This window comes from Lutjanus erythropterus, chromosome 14 (assembly GCF_056507025.1).
Source record: "Lutjanus erythropterus isolate fLutEry1 chromosome 14, fLutEry1.hap2, whole genome shotgun sequence".
Lineage (NCBI taxonomy): Eukaryota > Metazoa > Chordata > Actinopteri > Lutjaniformes > Lutjanidae > Lutjanus > Lutjanus erythropterus.
In genome coordinates, this window is record NC_139330.1 from 16229507 (window position 1) to 16247096 (window position 17590).

Consider the following 17590-nt stretch of genomic DNA (forward strand, 5'->3'; position numbering starts at 1 on the left):
CTGAGCTGTACATGTAGTCTTCACTCCACATCAAATCATAACAAATTGTAATGCACTTTAAACATTATAAACCAGTGAATTTATTTTCTTAGCATGTGGGACGCTGATTACATTAGAGACAAATGCAGATTGATTTGCTAAAACAGGTTTAGCTGTTAACTCTGGACCGATTCGATTAGGTGAGCAGCCTTGTGCTGTGGCACGCTGAAGATTACCACCTCTATCAGATCAGTGAATGGGACAGAGATCTGATTAAGCTTAACTGAGTTACACACCCACTGTATGTGTCCGTTTTTATAGATGGCAGCGAGAAGAGCACTTACTTGCAGATATTGTGTGCATTCAGGATGCAGGAGCGTGTGTGTGTGTGTGTGTGTATGCGCGTGTTCTTTGTGCTAACATGGTTAAAGCAGGTGGCAATCAGATTGGGTACGACCTGGGTTGGCAAGTGTTAAGAGCCATTGTGATTACTCCAGTTTCAGTTAATCACATTTCCCTCTGCGTTCTGCCTCACACATTACCTACCTGATGGATTGGGTCTCTAAATTGAATAAAGCTAATGTGATTTTGTTCACCTCCAAAAACTAGTTACCAGAAATGATTTATGATATATCTATATGTTTCATCTATTTTTCATGACATTTTTTTTAATTGACTAGGGAGATGCTTATAAAAGCTGAGACTCTGAGCAAAGCATGTCTATCAAAATACACTCTGAAGTATAGTAAGAGTCTGTGTCACACTTTATTCAACCATACACTAATAAGATGTACCAGGCTGAAATTTGTCTCAGGTTAGACAAAAACTAGAAAGAATATGTTCTTTATTGGACAGAATCAGACGCTTTATTCAACCCTTTATTAGACTTTATAAAACAGGGACACATAACAACAGAACTGTACTGTAAACTAAGTTGTGAAATCACATATCTGCTACTTGAGACACACCTTCTTTTGCTGTCTGTGCAGTCACTGACAGACTACCTCAGCTTGGTAGATCTGGTTCCAGGGGTGGGAAGTAACTAAGTACAAATATTTTGTTACTGCACTTAAGTAGATTTTTCAGGAAGCAGTATTTGTGTATTTATTTTTCTGACGTTTTACTTTTTTATGCAAAGTACAGCTTCTTACGTCTTATTAGTGTACTGTAAAGTACGATCAGAATCTGTTATAATTTGTCATATGTATGATTGTGTGTGGTGAAGCCACATATTTCCTGTCCACTTGGCCTGTCTGACTCCTCTCTTGTGTTTTTCAGTCTGTGCTGAAGGTGCTGGAGAGCCCAAACAGCTGGGATGCCTTCAGGAGAGCAGGAGGCTTCACAGGCCTGCTGTCTCTAGTGATCGACATGGAAGGAGCTCTGTCTGACCCTCCTCGGGGAGAAGTGTGGAAGTCACTTGGGCAACAAGCGCTGCTGGACCTCCTCCTCCTCGCTCTCCACATTCTGGCCCTGGCCGTGCACCTTCACACAGTAAATGCACACCATTTTGAGACAGGTGGCTTTTATGAAAGACTTGGGGAAGCTCTGCTCCAGCTGGGCTGCTTCCACACTGCAAAAGAGAAGTTTGATGGAGAGGAGAGCTCGTGTACCAAGACTGCAGAGGACAACCAGTCCCCCGGGAAGAGCTTCCACCAGTTTGTTGAGTTAGCAGGAGCCTCTGAAGCTCCGTCCTCTCCCTCTACCACACCGCAGCCCAAGCTGCCCGTCACTCTTCGGACTTGTATAAGACTGCTCTCCTACCTCGACCAGTTTGCCACAGGGACCTACTCTCCTCTGGAGTTAAACTTGGGACAGAAGCCTGAGAATGGGTGTGATGAAGATAAAGAGAAACTAAATGGACCAGCAGCTCCTGAAGGAGTTCATTCAGGGTCCCCCCATGTCCACTTGGGATCAAGTCTGCAGCCTGTGGAGGAGACACAGGGAAGATCCAGAAACACAGCACTCAGTATCTCCACAGTTTGCACAGAGTCTCAGTACAGGTGGATATTTCTAACCATTTGTAGGTGGTGTTAGAATCAGCCATATTCCTCTAAGATAAATTTCCTCTACATTCATGTCTAAACTATAGTGATGCATGAGGTCATATGTGATCTCATGAATATCAACCCATGTTTTCTTTTTTTGGCTTACAGTAGGTTCACCTGCGATCATGTCATTCTTCATCCGGGAGCAATCAGAGTCATAATGACGCTTCTTCCATCAGTGTTTACTCCTGAGGACCCACAGGTACCTTTCCAGATTGGAACCACTGACATAAATAAAGACGGAAAATGTGTCTCCACCATTTGGAGCCAGGGTCTGTTACAGTATGACTTATACTGCAGCCAGTCACCAGGAGATGATGGAGATGTTTTTGGCTTCAGTTTTGGGGAGCTGTCATGATGTCCATCTTTATATATGTCAATGACTCTAAATGTTGCGTGCTATTTAAGACGTTATACAGTCCCTCTAGGAATTTGTGATGTTGCGATTGCAGCAATTCATGCATATTCAGCCAATCTCTGTGAATTCTTCAAGACCATGCAAGTTTGTCCAGTCACAGCAACTTTTCTTTTATATTTTTTTTAATTATGTAAGTTTGAGCTCCAAAAAGGGTCTGCTTCTTTGTGGAATTCCCCCCAGTTGGACTTTCATGTACAAATAAAGCATATTTTGTTAGAATTTTGGCACAATCACAGCTTGTTTATTTCACTTGCTCCAGCTGATTAGTTGCAAAATAAGCCTAAAAACATTGCATCACTTTTTTTTTTTTTAGAAAAGCTGCTGTGAAATCAGGCATTTTAGGCCACAACAATCCCAAAAAGAATCCTGTGAAATCCTGGAGGGACTGTAAAATAGCTCCCCAGGATAAGACAAATTTATTTCTCTCTCCCAGCTCTCTATGGAGGTCCAGTTCTCGCTGGCGCACCACATCCAGGCCATGGTCAAGTCTGAACGAAACCGCCAGGTGATGTGTGAAGGGAGGCTGGTCTCCACACTCCTGGCCCACTGTCACAGCATGTTACTGGCTCCAAACCACCCGTTACATCTACCTGTTACGCGCATCCTGGAGAAGCTCTCGTCTCAGGCCATCACACATGCAGATTTCAGGTGAAATGGTGTCTGAGGTTCAGACACATGGATGTATTTACTGTACTGAAGATGAAGAGGCTGTTGTGCTACAATATTCTGTCTGACATCTGGTTTTTATTTTCTCCTCCTCAGAAAGTTCCTTTGTTTAGGAGACCCTCTCATGTGTTTGGCAGAGAAAACAGCCATGCAGTCACAACCAGAATGTCACCAACCGGTCAAAGCGCCTGTTTCAAATGGTGCAGTCTTATTTTTTTTTATAATAACATAATCTTTCAGTTGTTTTATTATATATATATATATATATATATATTCAAACCCCTCGTTCTTTAATTTGGTCTTGTTTTTATGTTGTCTAAACCAGGTCACAGTACAGAGACAGCTGCCTCATCAGGATCTCCAGTAAAGACGCTGAAGCGGACCTTCAGCTTGTTAAAGTCCACAACTCGCAGTGAGCCCTCTGTTGGTTCCGCAATCCCAGTCCACCAGATCATCAGTCTGGTGTCCATGACGTCACCACGCACCTTCAGACCACACAGAGTCTCCTCCTCACCTGCCTTTGTAGAGTTTGACATGAGTGAGAGTGGATACGGGTGAGTCCCTGTTTTACTGGGCTTCTGTGTGATCCTTGAATCTGGAGAAATGAATATTTAAGGCTGCAGCTAATGATTATTTTCATTGTTAATTAATCTGTTGATTATTTTCTTGACTGATCAATTAGTTGTTTGGTCTATAATATGTCAGAAAATGAAAAAAAAAAGTCAGTCAGTGTTTCCCAGAGCCCAAGATGATGTTCTCAAATGTAATGATTTTTTTTCTTTTCAATTTTTAAATGTAAAAATTGTAAGAACAACTTTTATTTCTTGCTTTGCAGCTGCCTTTTCCTGCCGTCTCTGGCCACAGTGAAAGGAGTGACCGCAGATTCAATCTCCACAGGTGGAATTGGAGGAGGTAAGTGACGAGTCTAAATGTTAAATACTCACATGTTTGTGAGTAAGGAAGAATATAATGCCTAATTGTCTCCCTCTCATGTTTCAGACTGCCGGGGTTTTCCCCCAGCAGCTGGCCTCTCATTCTGCTGCTGGTTCCAGATCAACAGGTTCAGTTCGGCCTGTGATTCCCACCCGATCCGTCTGCTGTCAGTGGTGCGCCACATGTCCCGCACTGAACAACAGTACATCTGTCTGTCTATCTCCTTCTCGGCCTACGACGGCTGTCTGGTCATCTCCACAGAGGAGGAAGCATTCACATACCTTGGTAAGAGTGTTTAAAGTTTTGTTAATAAGATAACAAAATCCAGGAAGTCTTGCTTAAGATTTCTTAGATTTGATAAGTGTAGGTCTCTTTGTTTGCTTGTGTTGCTTCCTTCTCTCATTATGAACTTTAGTCAGTATTTGCCCCTGGTGAACTTTACACATTTGTTGACTGACAGTAAGTTTTTTGAGCTTTCTTTGTTTGTTCACAACTGTCAGCTGTTCCTTATCAGCCGTGTTTACAGTGGGACTGGACATCATTGACTGAATGTCTGTTTGATAGATATGATGGAGCCAGAAGTTTGCACTCCCACATCTTTACCTACCTCGCTGAGGTTCCGCTGCTCCAGCATGCTGGTCCCAGGTCAGTGGCACCATCTGGCTGTGGTCATGGCCAAAGACGTGAAGAAAAGCTGTATGGTCTCAGCCTACTTCAATGGCAGGGCAGTGGGGACAGGAAAGGTATGACAAGAGGACAGCGACTCATGATTGACCTGAAGTCTAATGTGGTGTTTATGTATTAATGCATCACGGCCTCTGTATCTTCTGTCAGATGAGGTACATTCAGCCATTCCCTGGTCAGTATGTCTCCATGGATCCCACAGCTGTGATTGATGTGTATGGACTGATAGGAACACCAGCTTTCTGGAAGGAACACGCTTCTCTGGTGTGGCGAGTGGGCCCTGCTTACCTGCTTGAAGAGGCTTTGAGCCCTGAGGCTGTGGGTGTCATATACACACAAGGCACTGCCTACACGGGCAACTTTCTGGCTCTGCACAACACAGGTGAGTCACAAGTTGTTGTGCAAGAATTGCACCAGATTTAAGCAGAGGGTGTCTTGTTTACTTCCCTGTAAATGTATTACACTGTGGTTTATAAGAACAAGGTTCTCATGGGTGCTGGAAATCCCTGAAAACACTTAAAAAGTGCTTGAAACTGCTTGAAATTGTTTTAGTAAAAGAAATAAATTAAGTCAGGGAGAGCCTTTTGCCTTTCGCAGAAAATGAAGACACCTTAGCTTGAACCTCACTTGCCACTTTGAATTTGCATGGGTGCTATGCTTAGTTTGATCTGTCAGTCTTTGCTGATGTGCGCCCTCTGATGGAACAGTGAGTGGGAGGCTAACAGACAACAACATGCCACGAGGTTGCTGTTTCACTGACAGTTAAACAAAAAATGTAAAAAAAAAAAAAGATAATAATAATAATACTAATAATAATCATAATAAAAAATTAAAGAAGTTTAGAATTTACAATAGCTGTTGAGCTCTCCTTGCAAGACTTTCAGCTCTCCTTGTACTTAACCAGTTGCTTCTGCTTGAGGTGGTAAATTAGTTTGTTGTTTTACTTCCTTTTGTTGTTACAGGCTTCTTATACTTCTTACATATTACTGTGGCTTATTGTGCGTCTTTTGCAGCCAAACCACTTCCACATAACCGAAGTCGCTTCCCTTTTTGAAACCATCTCCTCCACTTTAGTATTGTCATTATGATTCATTTATAATGTTTTATTTTGCCAATATCACAATCTGAATATTTCATGCAAAAAAAACCCCACACACAACCATATTTGTCACCCTTCTGTAAAATTCTGTCACAAAACATAATTATGATTGTTCATAGCACAATAACACCTGATTTAATATGATTAAATGAGATAAGGCCTAATCATTTTTAGCATAAATATGTTATTTACCAGAGCTGTAAGGTGCTGAAAAGCTGAAAATGCACCTTGAAAATGCTTGAAAAGTGCTTGAATTTCACTTTGGAAAAGGTATATTAACACTGTAAGTAACTAATGACCCTAGAACAAGGTAAGGTTGTTTCTAGATGTGTTAGGGATGTAGTTTTGATCAAACAATCTTCTTTTTTTGTGTTTTGTTTGTCTTCCCCTGTGTCTCGGCATGCAGGAAATTATGTTGTCATGGTGCTTGTTGCATGCATGCGCGATTTTCTCCGCAGAGCAGATGATGTGCTTCGATACAGGAGTATCTTACATACTGATGCAGTTGTATAACTATTGAATACTTCAAATTCTTACAACTTGTGTATTATGTAAGGACAAGTGGAATATAGAATTACCAATCAATGAAGTACATGGATTATACAACTAGTTTCTCCTACTAGTGATAGACTTGACCCTCCTGTGTTGTCTCATCTGTCTGTTTGTGTCCAGGTGTTGATCCAGATGCTGAGTCGGTCCCTCTCAGGCTGGTTCCTGAGGAGAGGATCTCGTTTGGCATCAATGCAGCGATTTCTACCTTAACGACTGTGGCGCAGATCAGAGAGGACTACAATGAGGTCGACTGCAGGCTGATTGCTAAAGAGGTAAGGTGAGTCCAAGTTGAACTGATGTGTTTGTGGTTTTGGTACAGAGTAGTAATAATTGTATGTAATTACAGATGGGAATAACATCTCGGGATCACTCCACTCCCGTGCTTCTCGCTCGAAACATCAGCCAGCACCTGAGTGGTACAGCTCGCACCATAGGAGCGGCCCTGGTTGGACATTATGGTAAATAAACTGTTGTTTTTTGCATTTTTGTTTGCACTGTCACACTTGTTAAGCACATGGTCTCTTCCTTCTAGGTGTGCGAACATTCACCCCCAGCAGTGCCTCCAATGGTTTCCTGTATGTTGGTGGACCTGCAGTTGTTCTGAGTCTGGTTGCAATGGCTCCAGATGACAGCTCTCTGTACGCAGCTGTTAAAGTTCTTCTCTCTGTGCTGGAGACCAACTCTGCCATGCAGCAGGAAATGAACCGCATCAATGGATACAAGGTCTGTTTAAGGCCTGTCCTAAAATCACTGGAGTAACACATCATGTATAAACAGACATTAAGATCTGTTATCTAACTGTTGTGATCTGTTCTCATACATCATTTGATCTCCTTATAGCTGCTAGCTTTCCTGCTGAAGATGAAGAGCAACCTGATCAGCCACAGAACCTTTCAGCTGGTTCTGTATCTCTCGAGCTCAGTGGACCTGAGCTCCGGGTCTGGTTACCTGAAGAACATTCCTGCTTTTCAGGCCCTGCTGTGTGACCTGGAGGTAAGCATCCAAATTTTAACAGAAACGTTTAGTGGGTGCAGGAAATTGATCATTTTTATGTTCATCCAGTATTTATTCAGTCGAGAAATTGGACCTTTTGACAAAATACATTTTTTTTCTGTACCTTTTACATATATGATATTTTTTGTATCATATTTGGCACATTTCAATTGGTTTGGAACTTTTTTTTTTTTTACCTTGAGTTTGGCAAAAACAGCTTGATCAATACATGCAAAAACATACATAGAAGTGCTCACTTGCTAATAAATGTTTGTAACATCCAAGTAATTATAATGATGGTTCCATAAAAACAAACATACAAATATCTCAAACTCTAAATTTGTCTCAAGATGAAATTTCAGCCTTTAATTAGTTTATTTAGCAGTGTGTTACGACGCCGGCTCAAGGGAAGCAACCAGAAAGATAAAACAAAGCTGGTTAAACCAAATTATATATTTATTAAGTAAATAAAAGAAAAGTGTGAGGAGCGATTCTGCTCCTGCAGAGTCTGCTGGCTGAGAGAGAGTGTGAAAGGTGGAAGAAGGGCCTTTTGTAGAGGGCGTCAGGTGCAGCTGCTCAGAGGGAGGAGTTGGTTAAATGTGAGTCTCCTGAAACAAAAAGCAGAAGCCAAGCACACAAAAAATACCCTGGTCGTAAGACATGTCTCAGATGTCTTTTACTTTAGGAAAGTACTGATCATATTGATGTTGTAAAGGTCTCAGAAACTCATGTATCGGGTATGACACAAATGGTATTACAGGGTTAATGCATCTGGAAGCTAATCATCAGGTTTTTGTGCCCTCTCACCCATTTTTTTCAGGCGTGGGAGAAAACTACAGATAAACTGGACCTTTCAGTTCTGAACCACTTCGCTGAAATCCTGAAATCCTCAAGGTAACTTCCTCAATTTATCAGCGTGGGACCAGACCACACAGAATACGTTGTAGCGTTAATCTAATTTGCTATTTACTCACATGGCCAATAGGTTACATGACACAACAAAAGAGGGTCTTGTTCAAGATCGACGAAAGACTTTATCGGCTGTTCTGTCAACATCTGCAGCAGCCTGTCATCAATATCACGGAAATGTACAGCTGAAATAGTCAAGGGAACGTTCAACAGAATCAGTCACAGCGGCTGAAGAGAGGAGCATGACTGAACGTGTGCATGGATTGCTGAATTAGATTTTCTGTCTGTGGGAACAGATTGTGATTGATATTAACGCTCTCTCTGTTTCTCTCTCTGTTTTCTCTGTAGTGACAGCAGGAATGCAGCGGACATGCACAGTATGGGCCTCCTGCCAAAGCTGCTGTTCAAGCTCTCTGATCCCGCTGTGACCGTTCAGAAGGTTAAGATCATTTCTGACATCATCACATCCCTCCTGAAAGCTCACTTCACCCCTCTGGACATCAGCAGGTACAGTCTGGGAACACATCAACCACAACAAAGTGCTTCTGGGATGCAGTTTCTCACACAAAATATCACATAAACCATAATTCCACAACATAGCATGGCTTGATTCTACTTGCCTTTGGTACCTTGACTTCATTTTTAGTACTCCCTCAGCGTATGCGGGGCAGATTGTCATAGCGACAGTATGATTGAGAGCAGCCATACGTCACATCCCTGTCTTGAGGGTGACCATGCTCCCCTTTGGGTGTAGATAAGCACTGTAAAAGTGGCCAGTCATTATGTGTATGTGTCAAACGCTTCATCAGAGGTTAGTTAATGATGTTACTGAGTAAATGGCGTGTGCTGATTGTGCCTGTAAATCGAACTGAATCAGAAAAAAACCCCAGTGTCCACCCTCATGGACTCACAGACTTTGAGTTGAATGCCTGAATACATGAGGGCTGTCTTGCCAACTATTTCAAGCCCTGGAGCTAAAAAAAAAAGCAACTACAACAGAAGAAACAGAAGAAAAATTATGTTCACATTTTAAGTGTATGATGCTGTCTTGAGTCTTTGAGTATTTTACACTGTTGACCTGGATTAATGCTACTAATAAAAATGTTAAAACCTGTTGACAGCAGTTTACTGTGGTTGACCAAATTATTACATTAGCACGTAATGTGTGTTTGGTGTGCAAGTGAGGGAGAGAGCTGAAGCAGAAGACTGAGGGTGCTGCTCATAATGGAGCAGAAACTTAAACGTAGCAGTTGTCAGTCTGGCAGTAAATGCACAGTACAGGTTACAGTGTCGGTTAATAAACTCTGCTGCTTCTCAAGATCAAGAAAAGTCTTGTCTGTTATTTCCCACGTGCTGGAAATGTGAAGGCGGTTAGCCCTGAAGTAAGCTGATCAGAAAATGTTAACATCAAGCTAATGCTAATGCGGTACCTTGACAACATTGGCTCTGGTGTGAATGTATCTGTTTCAGACACTTTGTAATCCAGCCTTGAACTGCAGTGTCTTTTTGGTAAAATAAATCCATGATGGCCAATCAGAGGCCGTGTTCCTGACTGGTCTCAAATGCACTGCACAATAGAAAAGCATGAAACTGACCCTTCAAAATAAAATTTGCCATGATGACGGTAGTGAGCTCAGCCCTGCAGTATGTGTAATGTGGCTGGTAATGCGGTTATCGTCACAGCCTTAGTTGCTGTGCCTGTTTGTCTGCGGTTATTACTTTATCTGTCCTGCTGCAGGTTTGTACTAGTTTGTTCTGTTGTTGTATTGCCTGGTGTTGTTGTCTGTTTGCTACCTGCCTGTGCTTGTATGTTAGACTGCATGTCACTAATGTAATGCTTATTTTTGCATGTAATGTTGTCTGCATCGCTGTCTTAACTTTTGATGCCCCTTTTAGCCCCTCCTTACTCACAAGTCCTTTACAAGGCCACCGCTGTAAATTTGAATTTGTTCTTGATGACTTGCTCGGGTAAATAAAGTCAAAATAAAAATAAGTTGACTTAAGCTGTACCATGCAATGGAAATGTTGCTAAAAGTTTTTTTTGAAATAGTTCTTTGATTAAAATGTGTCCTTTTATTTGGTCAGACTTGGACTCTTCCTGGTCTACACACTCCCCCATCTCAGTAACACAAACGAAGGCAACAGGATACCTGACAGTGATCTTTCACAGGATGCTCCAGGTATACTTATAACATATAACGCACAACATCCTACAGATGTAACAGGTTATTATGGATACTGACCCAAACTTGTCTTAATCTGCGCTGTAGCTCAAAGTTCTGACCCAGCCAGCATCATCTGGATCCGCAACCAGATGTTACTCTCTCTTTGCGAAATCCTCAACTCTGACGGCCTTCTAATAAACGAGTGAGTAGCATCTGTTAATGCTTAGCTAAACCAAAACTGGAATGAAAACATACTTTCCCAGTATTTCATGTGCTGTAATATCATGGCAGAAACATTAACTGAATTAGTCCGTTATGTTCTTATTCCCCGTCAGTCAGCAGAAGACCTTATTTGATGCCCTGGGCAGTGATTGGTTCCTGCTCTTCCTTCAGCCTCACCTTCACGCCTCCACCTTGAAACTGGGCCTCGTCCTGCTCACACACTTTCTGTCGAGTCCCAGTCAGCAGAGCAGCTTCAGGGAGGGGGTGCTTCCAGCTACGCTCATAGACGGCATGGAGGAACCTTTTGCTGTCATGGGTACTTTAAGTTAAATGATTTCTCACAGAAAAGGCAGGGAAATTGTTTAATGTCATTTTGCCCTTTTTCATTGGAGCCGTATTGTGAAAATACAAAGTTATTCAGATACTTTGATGCCCAACTCTGATATTTAAATTGATTAAATGTTGGTAATGTTGGCAACATGCTGTTCAGCATAATAAACAGCATGACTTTAATATGATATTTAATATGGAAATTATAGTTTTAGTAATGTGATTGAACATGTCAAATTTTAAAATTTTAGGATATTAGAATATTTTGAGTGTCTTACTTTCATCAAAAATCATCTTCCATCATTGATTTCTTGTCACCAGACAACCTTCGAGCCCTCTCTTGGTCTCACGAGTGCTCCAGCGCTATGTGTCCAGGTTTTGATGTTCTTCAAGGGCTGCTGATCAGACACTCTCACCTGCCTCAGGTGTATGAAGCCCTGGCTGCCCTGCTGCTGGGGAAGAAGGCCAGTCACACTGCAGAAGGAGAGGTGAGCAGTTTTATGTTGTGTAAATCATCCTCTTCATCATTCATGTCATAATCAAGGCATCGATGTCATGTACTTTTATTATTCAACACAGGGTTATACATTGAAATGAGGGTTGCAGTTCCTCTGATGTATTTGCATCGGGTTAATTGTAAGAAGCGGCATCTTCACATTAAAAGTTTGACATCTGGGAGACATTTTCTATCAACTTTGACTGTGTTTGAACACAAAGCATCATTGCTGTAAACACAGAGTCCTCCTCCTGTTGTCCTGCTTGGAGTCTTGTCATTTATATCCTGTCAGTTTGGAGTACGATCCGCCCGTCAGGTGCAACAGCCTGATCCGGGATGTTGTGGAGCAGGTCTCTCTCTGTGGACACTGCAGTCTAGGAGCAGTCTTAAGTCCAAGCTGGGTTACCACAGCTCTTGTCCCCACTTGTCCCCAGCTGATATAACTACACGCATTGTTGATCATCTCAAAGTCCGCTGGTCTTTAATCCAAACCCCACACCTCCTTTTCCAATGCTTACGAGTATAACTCTGTCATAACTTATGTGTTTCAGCAATAAAGCCAAAAAGTTTGAAGGAGCTTATGGTTAACACCATTATTAGCATGACAGTGATGCGGAGTTAAGCATCACTGAAGTTTATACAACAGATTTCCAACAAACTAAATAGATATAATTAAAATGTATTCATGTTGTTGGGCAATTTGTTCTCAAAATAAAAAAAAATGCTAGTATTATCTCTGTTTGCCTGGAAACACTAATAACTGGAAAACAATTAGTCACGTCAGTAGACCTCCAATGTAATGAAAGCTAGTTTACTGCTCCAGCAAGACATAGCAACAGACACGATTTCCAGTCACTGTTGAGTCGACCAGCTAATTTGAGCTAATGTTAATATTTTCTAGAGATGGTGGGATTTCCCAGACTGAATAAATACCACACATATAAATACAAAACTGCTGTGCTAGCTCAATCTTGCCATGACTAAGATGTCTGCTGAAAAAAGTAGTAGCTAAATTTGTCCATGGACAGATTTAGCCACTACGTTCAGAAAGAGATATGCTAGTAGCGTCGTGTCACAGACTCACTGGGGTGCAGCTGAGGATGCTGAGTTTCTGTGTGTAAATCATTTCCACCAACTCTAGAGTATTGCAAAGTCCAAAAGTCTAAATATACTGAATTTATACTGAAACACATGGGAGGCTGCACCTGTAGTAAAGGGATGGTGTGGCAGAGATCCAACAGCATCATAAATTATACTCATAAAGGAAAGTTTATTTAAGTAATCTATAAATATTACTTAAACAGCTGAAAGAAACAGCCAAACAGGAGGTCATAATCTGTATAGGCCCTCTGTGGTGATTTATTTTCATGAATAAAAACGTGTCAAAAACATCCCCCCTCTAGGTGGAGTGATATTTTTAGTGATGAGCACAGTGTGCTGTCATACCGATTTGAGCACATTCTAAATGTCAATTCGACCATTGTTGTATATTATGTGTCTCCTGCAGATGAATTTGGATGATGTCCTACAGTCACTGATTGACAGCCAAGCAGACTCTCCTGCTCAGCAGCTCTGTGCTGAAGCTGCAGTGATACTGCTGGAATTAGTCAAAGTCATCATCACTAAGGTAATATTGTAAAATAATCTCACAACTCAGTATTTTTCTTTATTCTCTCATTTTTTTCATTATTCTTTTATGTTTTAACAGCCTGTTCCTCCAACAAAGCACATGTCAGACACTGATGGATCATGGAAGTTGCAACTTGCAGCAAGTGTGATGCAATTCCTCTGTTTACTCCATAACCTCCGACCCAGAGACCTGCTGTGGGCATCACCAGAGTTCCTCCGTGCTCTCGCTGGAGTTGTGTTCCCTCTGGACGGTTCAGAGGTTTGTGTGTTTCTCTGGTTTTATGAAACTCTTAACAGTTCTCATCTCTCTGGTCTTTTTCACTGATTGGCTCACTTCCTTCAGGTCACAGTCGATCCTTGCATAACGAGTGAAGGTGACGACACATTCAAGAGCCAGTCAAACAGGAAGCCGGTGTGCGACTTCATCCGTATTCTGCTAATGGACAGTCTTCTTAATGTGTGCTCCAACACCAACACACATCCTCTCATTCTGCTGCTGGAGGTGAATGCACACACACACTCACACGTGAATGCCAACGAATGTTTTTCTCTATTTTGTTTGTTAAGTGAATATTGACATGCGTGCAACACACACACGCTGGTGCCAATATACATTCCCACTAAATAAAAAGGCTCTTCAGTCTACTAAAATACTGCAAGCCTCTAATTTCTCCAGAAGGTGCCACTCTTTGCTCAGTTACTAAATAAGGGAGAGCTGAGGTGCTGCTGATAAAATCATTCCCCACTAGGAGGGAGAGAACACATGAACTACGGATTTCTATGGAGGTGTTTTCAGCTGAACAAGCTTAACCTGCATGCACACACACCACCAGCAACACCCACACTTGAGATATCAGACCAGATGTTCCCCTCATCATCAAGCATAAAAGAAGAAATCATAAACTGGGTTGAAAACAACGGAAATAATAATGGAATAAAAATGCTGGAAATAATAATAATAACTATTCAAATTACTGCAATTAAGACATTTTTGAGTCCTCGTAAAGTTGTTTTTCAAGTTTCTAATTTTATTCTTACTTCAGTATGCATTATACTATGTAATCTATGCTTTTTTTTCAACATCTTTTTATTTCCAATGAGTGTACCATTAACCAGCACCAATATCCAAATATACAAGCATCCCCATACATCCAAGTAAACAAATCAGAACAGACAAGCAAGCAAAAGGACAAATATAGGAAAAAAAGAGAAAGAAACAGAATGACAGAATTAATGGTAATAGTCCATAATTGTCAGTGTATATCTATAAAGGCTCTATGCCATAAAAGTCTAGGCCCAAAAAGTAAAAAAAATATCCAAATCTATTATTTAAATCCCCTTGAAAAGTATGAAAATAGTGTGGAGCATCATACTAAATGGTGATATTCATGTTTTTTGTATTAACTGGTCAAGATAATCAATACTTATACAATATCTATACTTATTAACAACAGTGTCTAATCATTTGAAAACCTTTTACACTACAGCAGACAGCAAATTTGAACACAAACTTACTGTTGAAATTTCCAACTGGGAACTTTGAAATTCCAACTTTCCAGTTTAAATTGAACGCACTATAAAGGAGACAGCCAACAAAGAGATGAAGAGGGAGACGAGACAGAGGAGAGGAGCGGATTTATCAGGCATCATGTTACATGTGTACGTTCACATTAACATTCATTAGTTGCAAGCTGATCCATGTAGTTCACCAAAAACATGAGCACGTTCATGAACATTTACTCTTTTAGCTTTTTTCATGTGCAACACTGCCACCTCTGATCATAAACATATCAAAATGCATACCATTATTTGTTGTCAGTCATGCTTTTTGGCAAATAAATTGCTTTAATGTCACAGTATTCCCCTGATGGTGCATCGATGGGTCAGAAGCAAAGTTTCCAGACTGAGCTGCTGGAGTTCATCATGGACATCATCTACATGCTCAGCAATGAGGAAGAAAATAGCACTCATCTCAACTCACAAGGTAGAATTACAGTGCATGCTTTCCTCATCGCTCAAACTGCAAAACATGCACAAAAAAAAAATCTCTCTTATGCTGCTTCTTCTTTGATCTCTCAGGCTGTCCTCAGAGTGAGAGTCCTGAAGGACAGATGGGCACATTGATGGACAATGTGGTGCTTTTCAGCAAGACGATGCTGCAGAAACTTTACAGTGGAACATTCTTGGGAGACCCTGAAAGTTTGCTCAATTTCCTCGCAGATCAGATTGTGGTGGTAAGACGAACACATACACCTCATATAGTCACTTAATACTAAATCAAAAAGACACATTTTACCTCTCACCTGTAGTGCTTAGATTGTTTTGGTGTGAGTTGCAGAGTTTTGGTGATATCAGCTGTAGACAGGTCTTCCTTCTCTTGAATACATTGATGGCACTCAGCTTGTGGTGCTAAAAGCACCAAAAAATACATTTCAAAAAACTTCAACTCCAGTGTCTCTGTCAAGAAATTGTGACCAAGTTACCCATGTATGTAAAACTATATTATAATCCACAGACTTTGTTCTAGTAGAAATAAAGTAGTTCCTACATGGTCATGACTAACTGTTTCTGGAGAGAGACACAGTTGAATTTTTCACATGTATTTTTTTTTTTTTTGGTGCTTCGAGCTCCACAAGCCGAGTGCCATTTAGTTCCATTATGTTGGAGAGAAGGCAGACAGCTCTATAGCCGATGTCTGTGGCTCTTTTGCCCCTCTCTGTCGCTTAAACCCAAAAATTAAATAGAAATAAGTTCTCACTCTTTTTTTAATGTTTTAGTTTTTTTACTTACCATTGTAGGCTTAAAGTTATTCTTACATTCTTCAATTGTAAAAATGTGTAGCCTGGACACCAAATGAAAATATATTTAAATATTTCATCAACTAAAATGTTCATCATAACTTATGCCTACAGCTCAGCACCTTTTTCTCTAAATTTTGCCATTGGCTAGTCTTCAGTCTGGAGACAGTTTAGCCAGTGGGAGCTCTGAAATCTGTGAAAATCTGCCCGCAGGTCACTAATATTTCATTTCAGTTTGATTTGAACTGATAACAGACACACTGCTGTTTACTTCTAGGCTCTGGAGAAAGGCCAGACTCAGAAAGAGAAGACGCTGTCGGCCCTCTACTCCTGCACCAATAAAGTCCTGCTGTATTTCTTATCTCAACCACGACTTTCCCACGAAGAAAAGGGGGGCGTCATCAGGGCGTTACAGACCTTCATGGAGCGCTGGGATGTTGTCATGGCAACTTACAATTCAAATGTGAACTTCATTACTTGCCTTCTTCGTTGTCTGTTACTGATACGATCTGGCAGGTAATAGCAAAACCCACATGCAGAAACGTATAAAAGTGTAGTTGAAACCAGGACTCACACAATCATGCACTTTTTGTTGTAGCTACCCTGAAGGTTTTGGATGTGTAGCACAAAAAATGCACAACAGAAAAGCCTCGTCCCACCTGTTTGCTACCACAACCAGACATTCTGCACGCCTCAGCAACGGAGCAGACGTTACCACAGGTATGAGAGCCAGTATGCGAGAGTTTATTTACATTCATCACTTCAGCCTGACATTTTTGTAGATTTTTTTAAGTCTTTAGGGGTTTACTGGGTCACTGGAGAGTTCAGAACAAATGTGTGTGTTTTCCAGATGACAGAGAACTAGTGTCCTTAGTGGAGGCCTGCTGGTCAAAGGTCATGACGGAGAGGCAACACACGCTTGAAGAAAACTTTAAGATTGAGATCTCAGCGAGCCGCACAGCGGAGACAGGCCCTGTGAGCATGACGGACGTCAGCCCTCTGTGGGAGGAGATGGCGCACAAGGCCTGGCTGATACACGCAGGTTGGCTCTTACTTTTGTCATAACTGCAGATAGAGAAGATGCCTTAAAGACAGAATCAGTGGGATTTGTCTGAGCTGTTCGAAAACACACCAGAAAGATATTTGATTGTTGTGTCTCATTCCCAGGTTGTGAAATACTGATGATTTGGGTTGGTTAAGTGTCCAGATTGATTGGTGTTTACAGTAGCCAATAGAGCTCTGCATTGTGCCCCCTGCCCTGCAGCTAAGGACCATGGATGTAACTCTAGAAAGGAGAGTGGTCAAATTAGTGAGTGATTAAAATATCATGGTAGTTAAAAAAAATCATTTTTATTTGTTTGTTTGTTTATATTTTACATAAGGATAGTTCAACAAATAATATTTTAATCAGGAAAGCAATCATGGCACTCCAGAAAGGAAATAATATCATGGAAGTAAAAATGAAAAAGCCTTTATTACAGTGGTTAAATTACTTAAAATGCCAACATGTTTCAACCATTACAGTTCTTTATGAGGGATTTGAGCTAATTAATTTTTCGTTCCTCGTTTAAAAATTCCTGAATCACCTTTCCGACACATTTTCTAAGAGCACACATTGTTCATCTACAGTTGCAAACATTCATCTCTCTCTCTTTTTAAATAATATTTTAAT

At 41.0% G+C, this 17590-nt stretch overlaps 1 protein-coding gene across 2 annotated transcripts in view; it reads left to right on the forward strand.

Moving 5' to 3' along the window:
- wdfy4 (WDFY family member 4) overlaps positions 1–17590 on the forward strand; it is a 62869-nt gene that overhangs the window by 14997 nt on the left and 30282 nt on the right. The window contains exons 14-40 of one of the 2 annotated variants that reach the window (XM_084736717.1): positions 1258–1979; positions 2133–2226; positions 2876–3090; positions 3205–3308; positions 3434–3662; positions 3944–4020; positions 4108–4326; positions 4606–4784; positions 4876–5107; positions 6497–6648; positions 6723–6834; positions 6909–7099; positions 7217–7369; positions 8190–8263; positions 8627–8785; positions 10364–10458; positions 10549–10645; positions 10779–10981; positions 11317–11483; positions 12999–13118; positions 13200–13379; positions 13464–13622; positions 14978–15104; positions 15200–15354; positions 16196–16434; positions 16517–16638; positions 16769–16960. In XM_084736717.1, coding sequence (XP_084592843.1) covers positions 1258–1979; positions 2133–2226; positions 2876–3090; positions 3205–3308; positions 3434–3662; positions 3944–4020; positions 4108–4326; positions 4606–4784; positions 4876–5107; positions 6497–6648; positions 6723–6834; positions 6909–7099; positions 7217–7369; positions 8190–8263; positions 8627–8785; positions 10364–10458; positions 10549–10645; positions 10779–10981; positions 11317–11483; positions 12999–13118; positions 13200–13379; positions 13464–13622; positions 14978–15104; positions 15200–15354; positions 16196–16434; positions 16517–16638; positions 16769–16960 — 4768 coding nt within the window. The remainder of the gene's footprint in view (positions 1–1257; positions 1980–2132; positions 2227–2875; positions 3091–3204; positions 3309–3433; positions 3663–3943; positions 4021–4107; positions 4327–4605; positions 4785–4875; positions 5108–6496; positions 6649–6722; positions 6835–6908; positions 7100–7216; positions 7370–8189; positions 8264–8626; positions 8786–10363; positions 10459–10548; positions 10646–10778; positions 10982–11316; positions 11484–12998; positions 13119–13199; positions 13380–13463; positions 13623–14977; positions 15105–15199; positions 15355–16195; positions 16435–16516; positions 16639–16768; positions 16961–17590) is intronic. The other variant, XM_084736718.1, reaches the window with a different exon arrangement.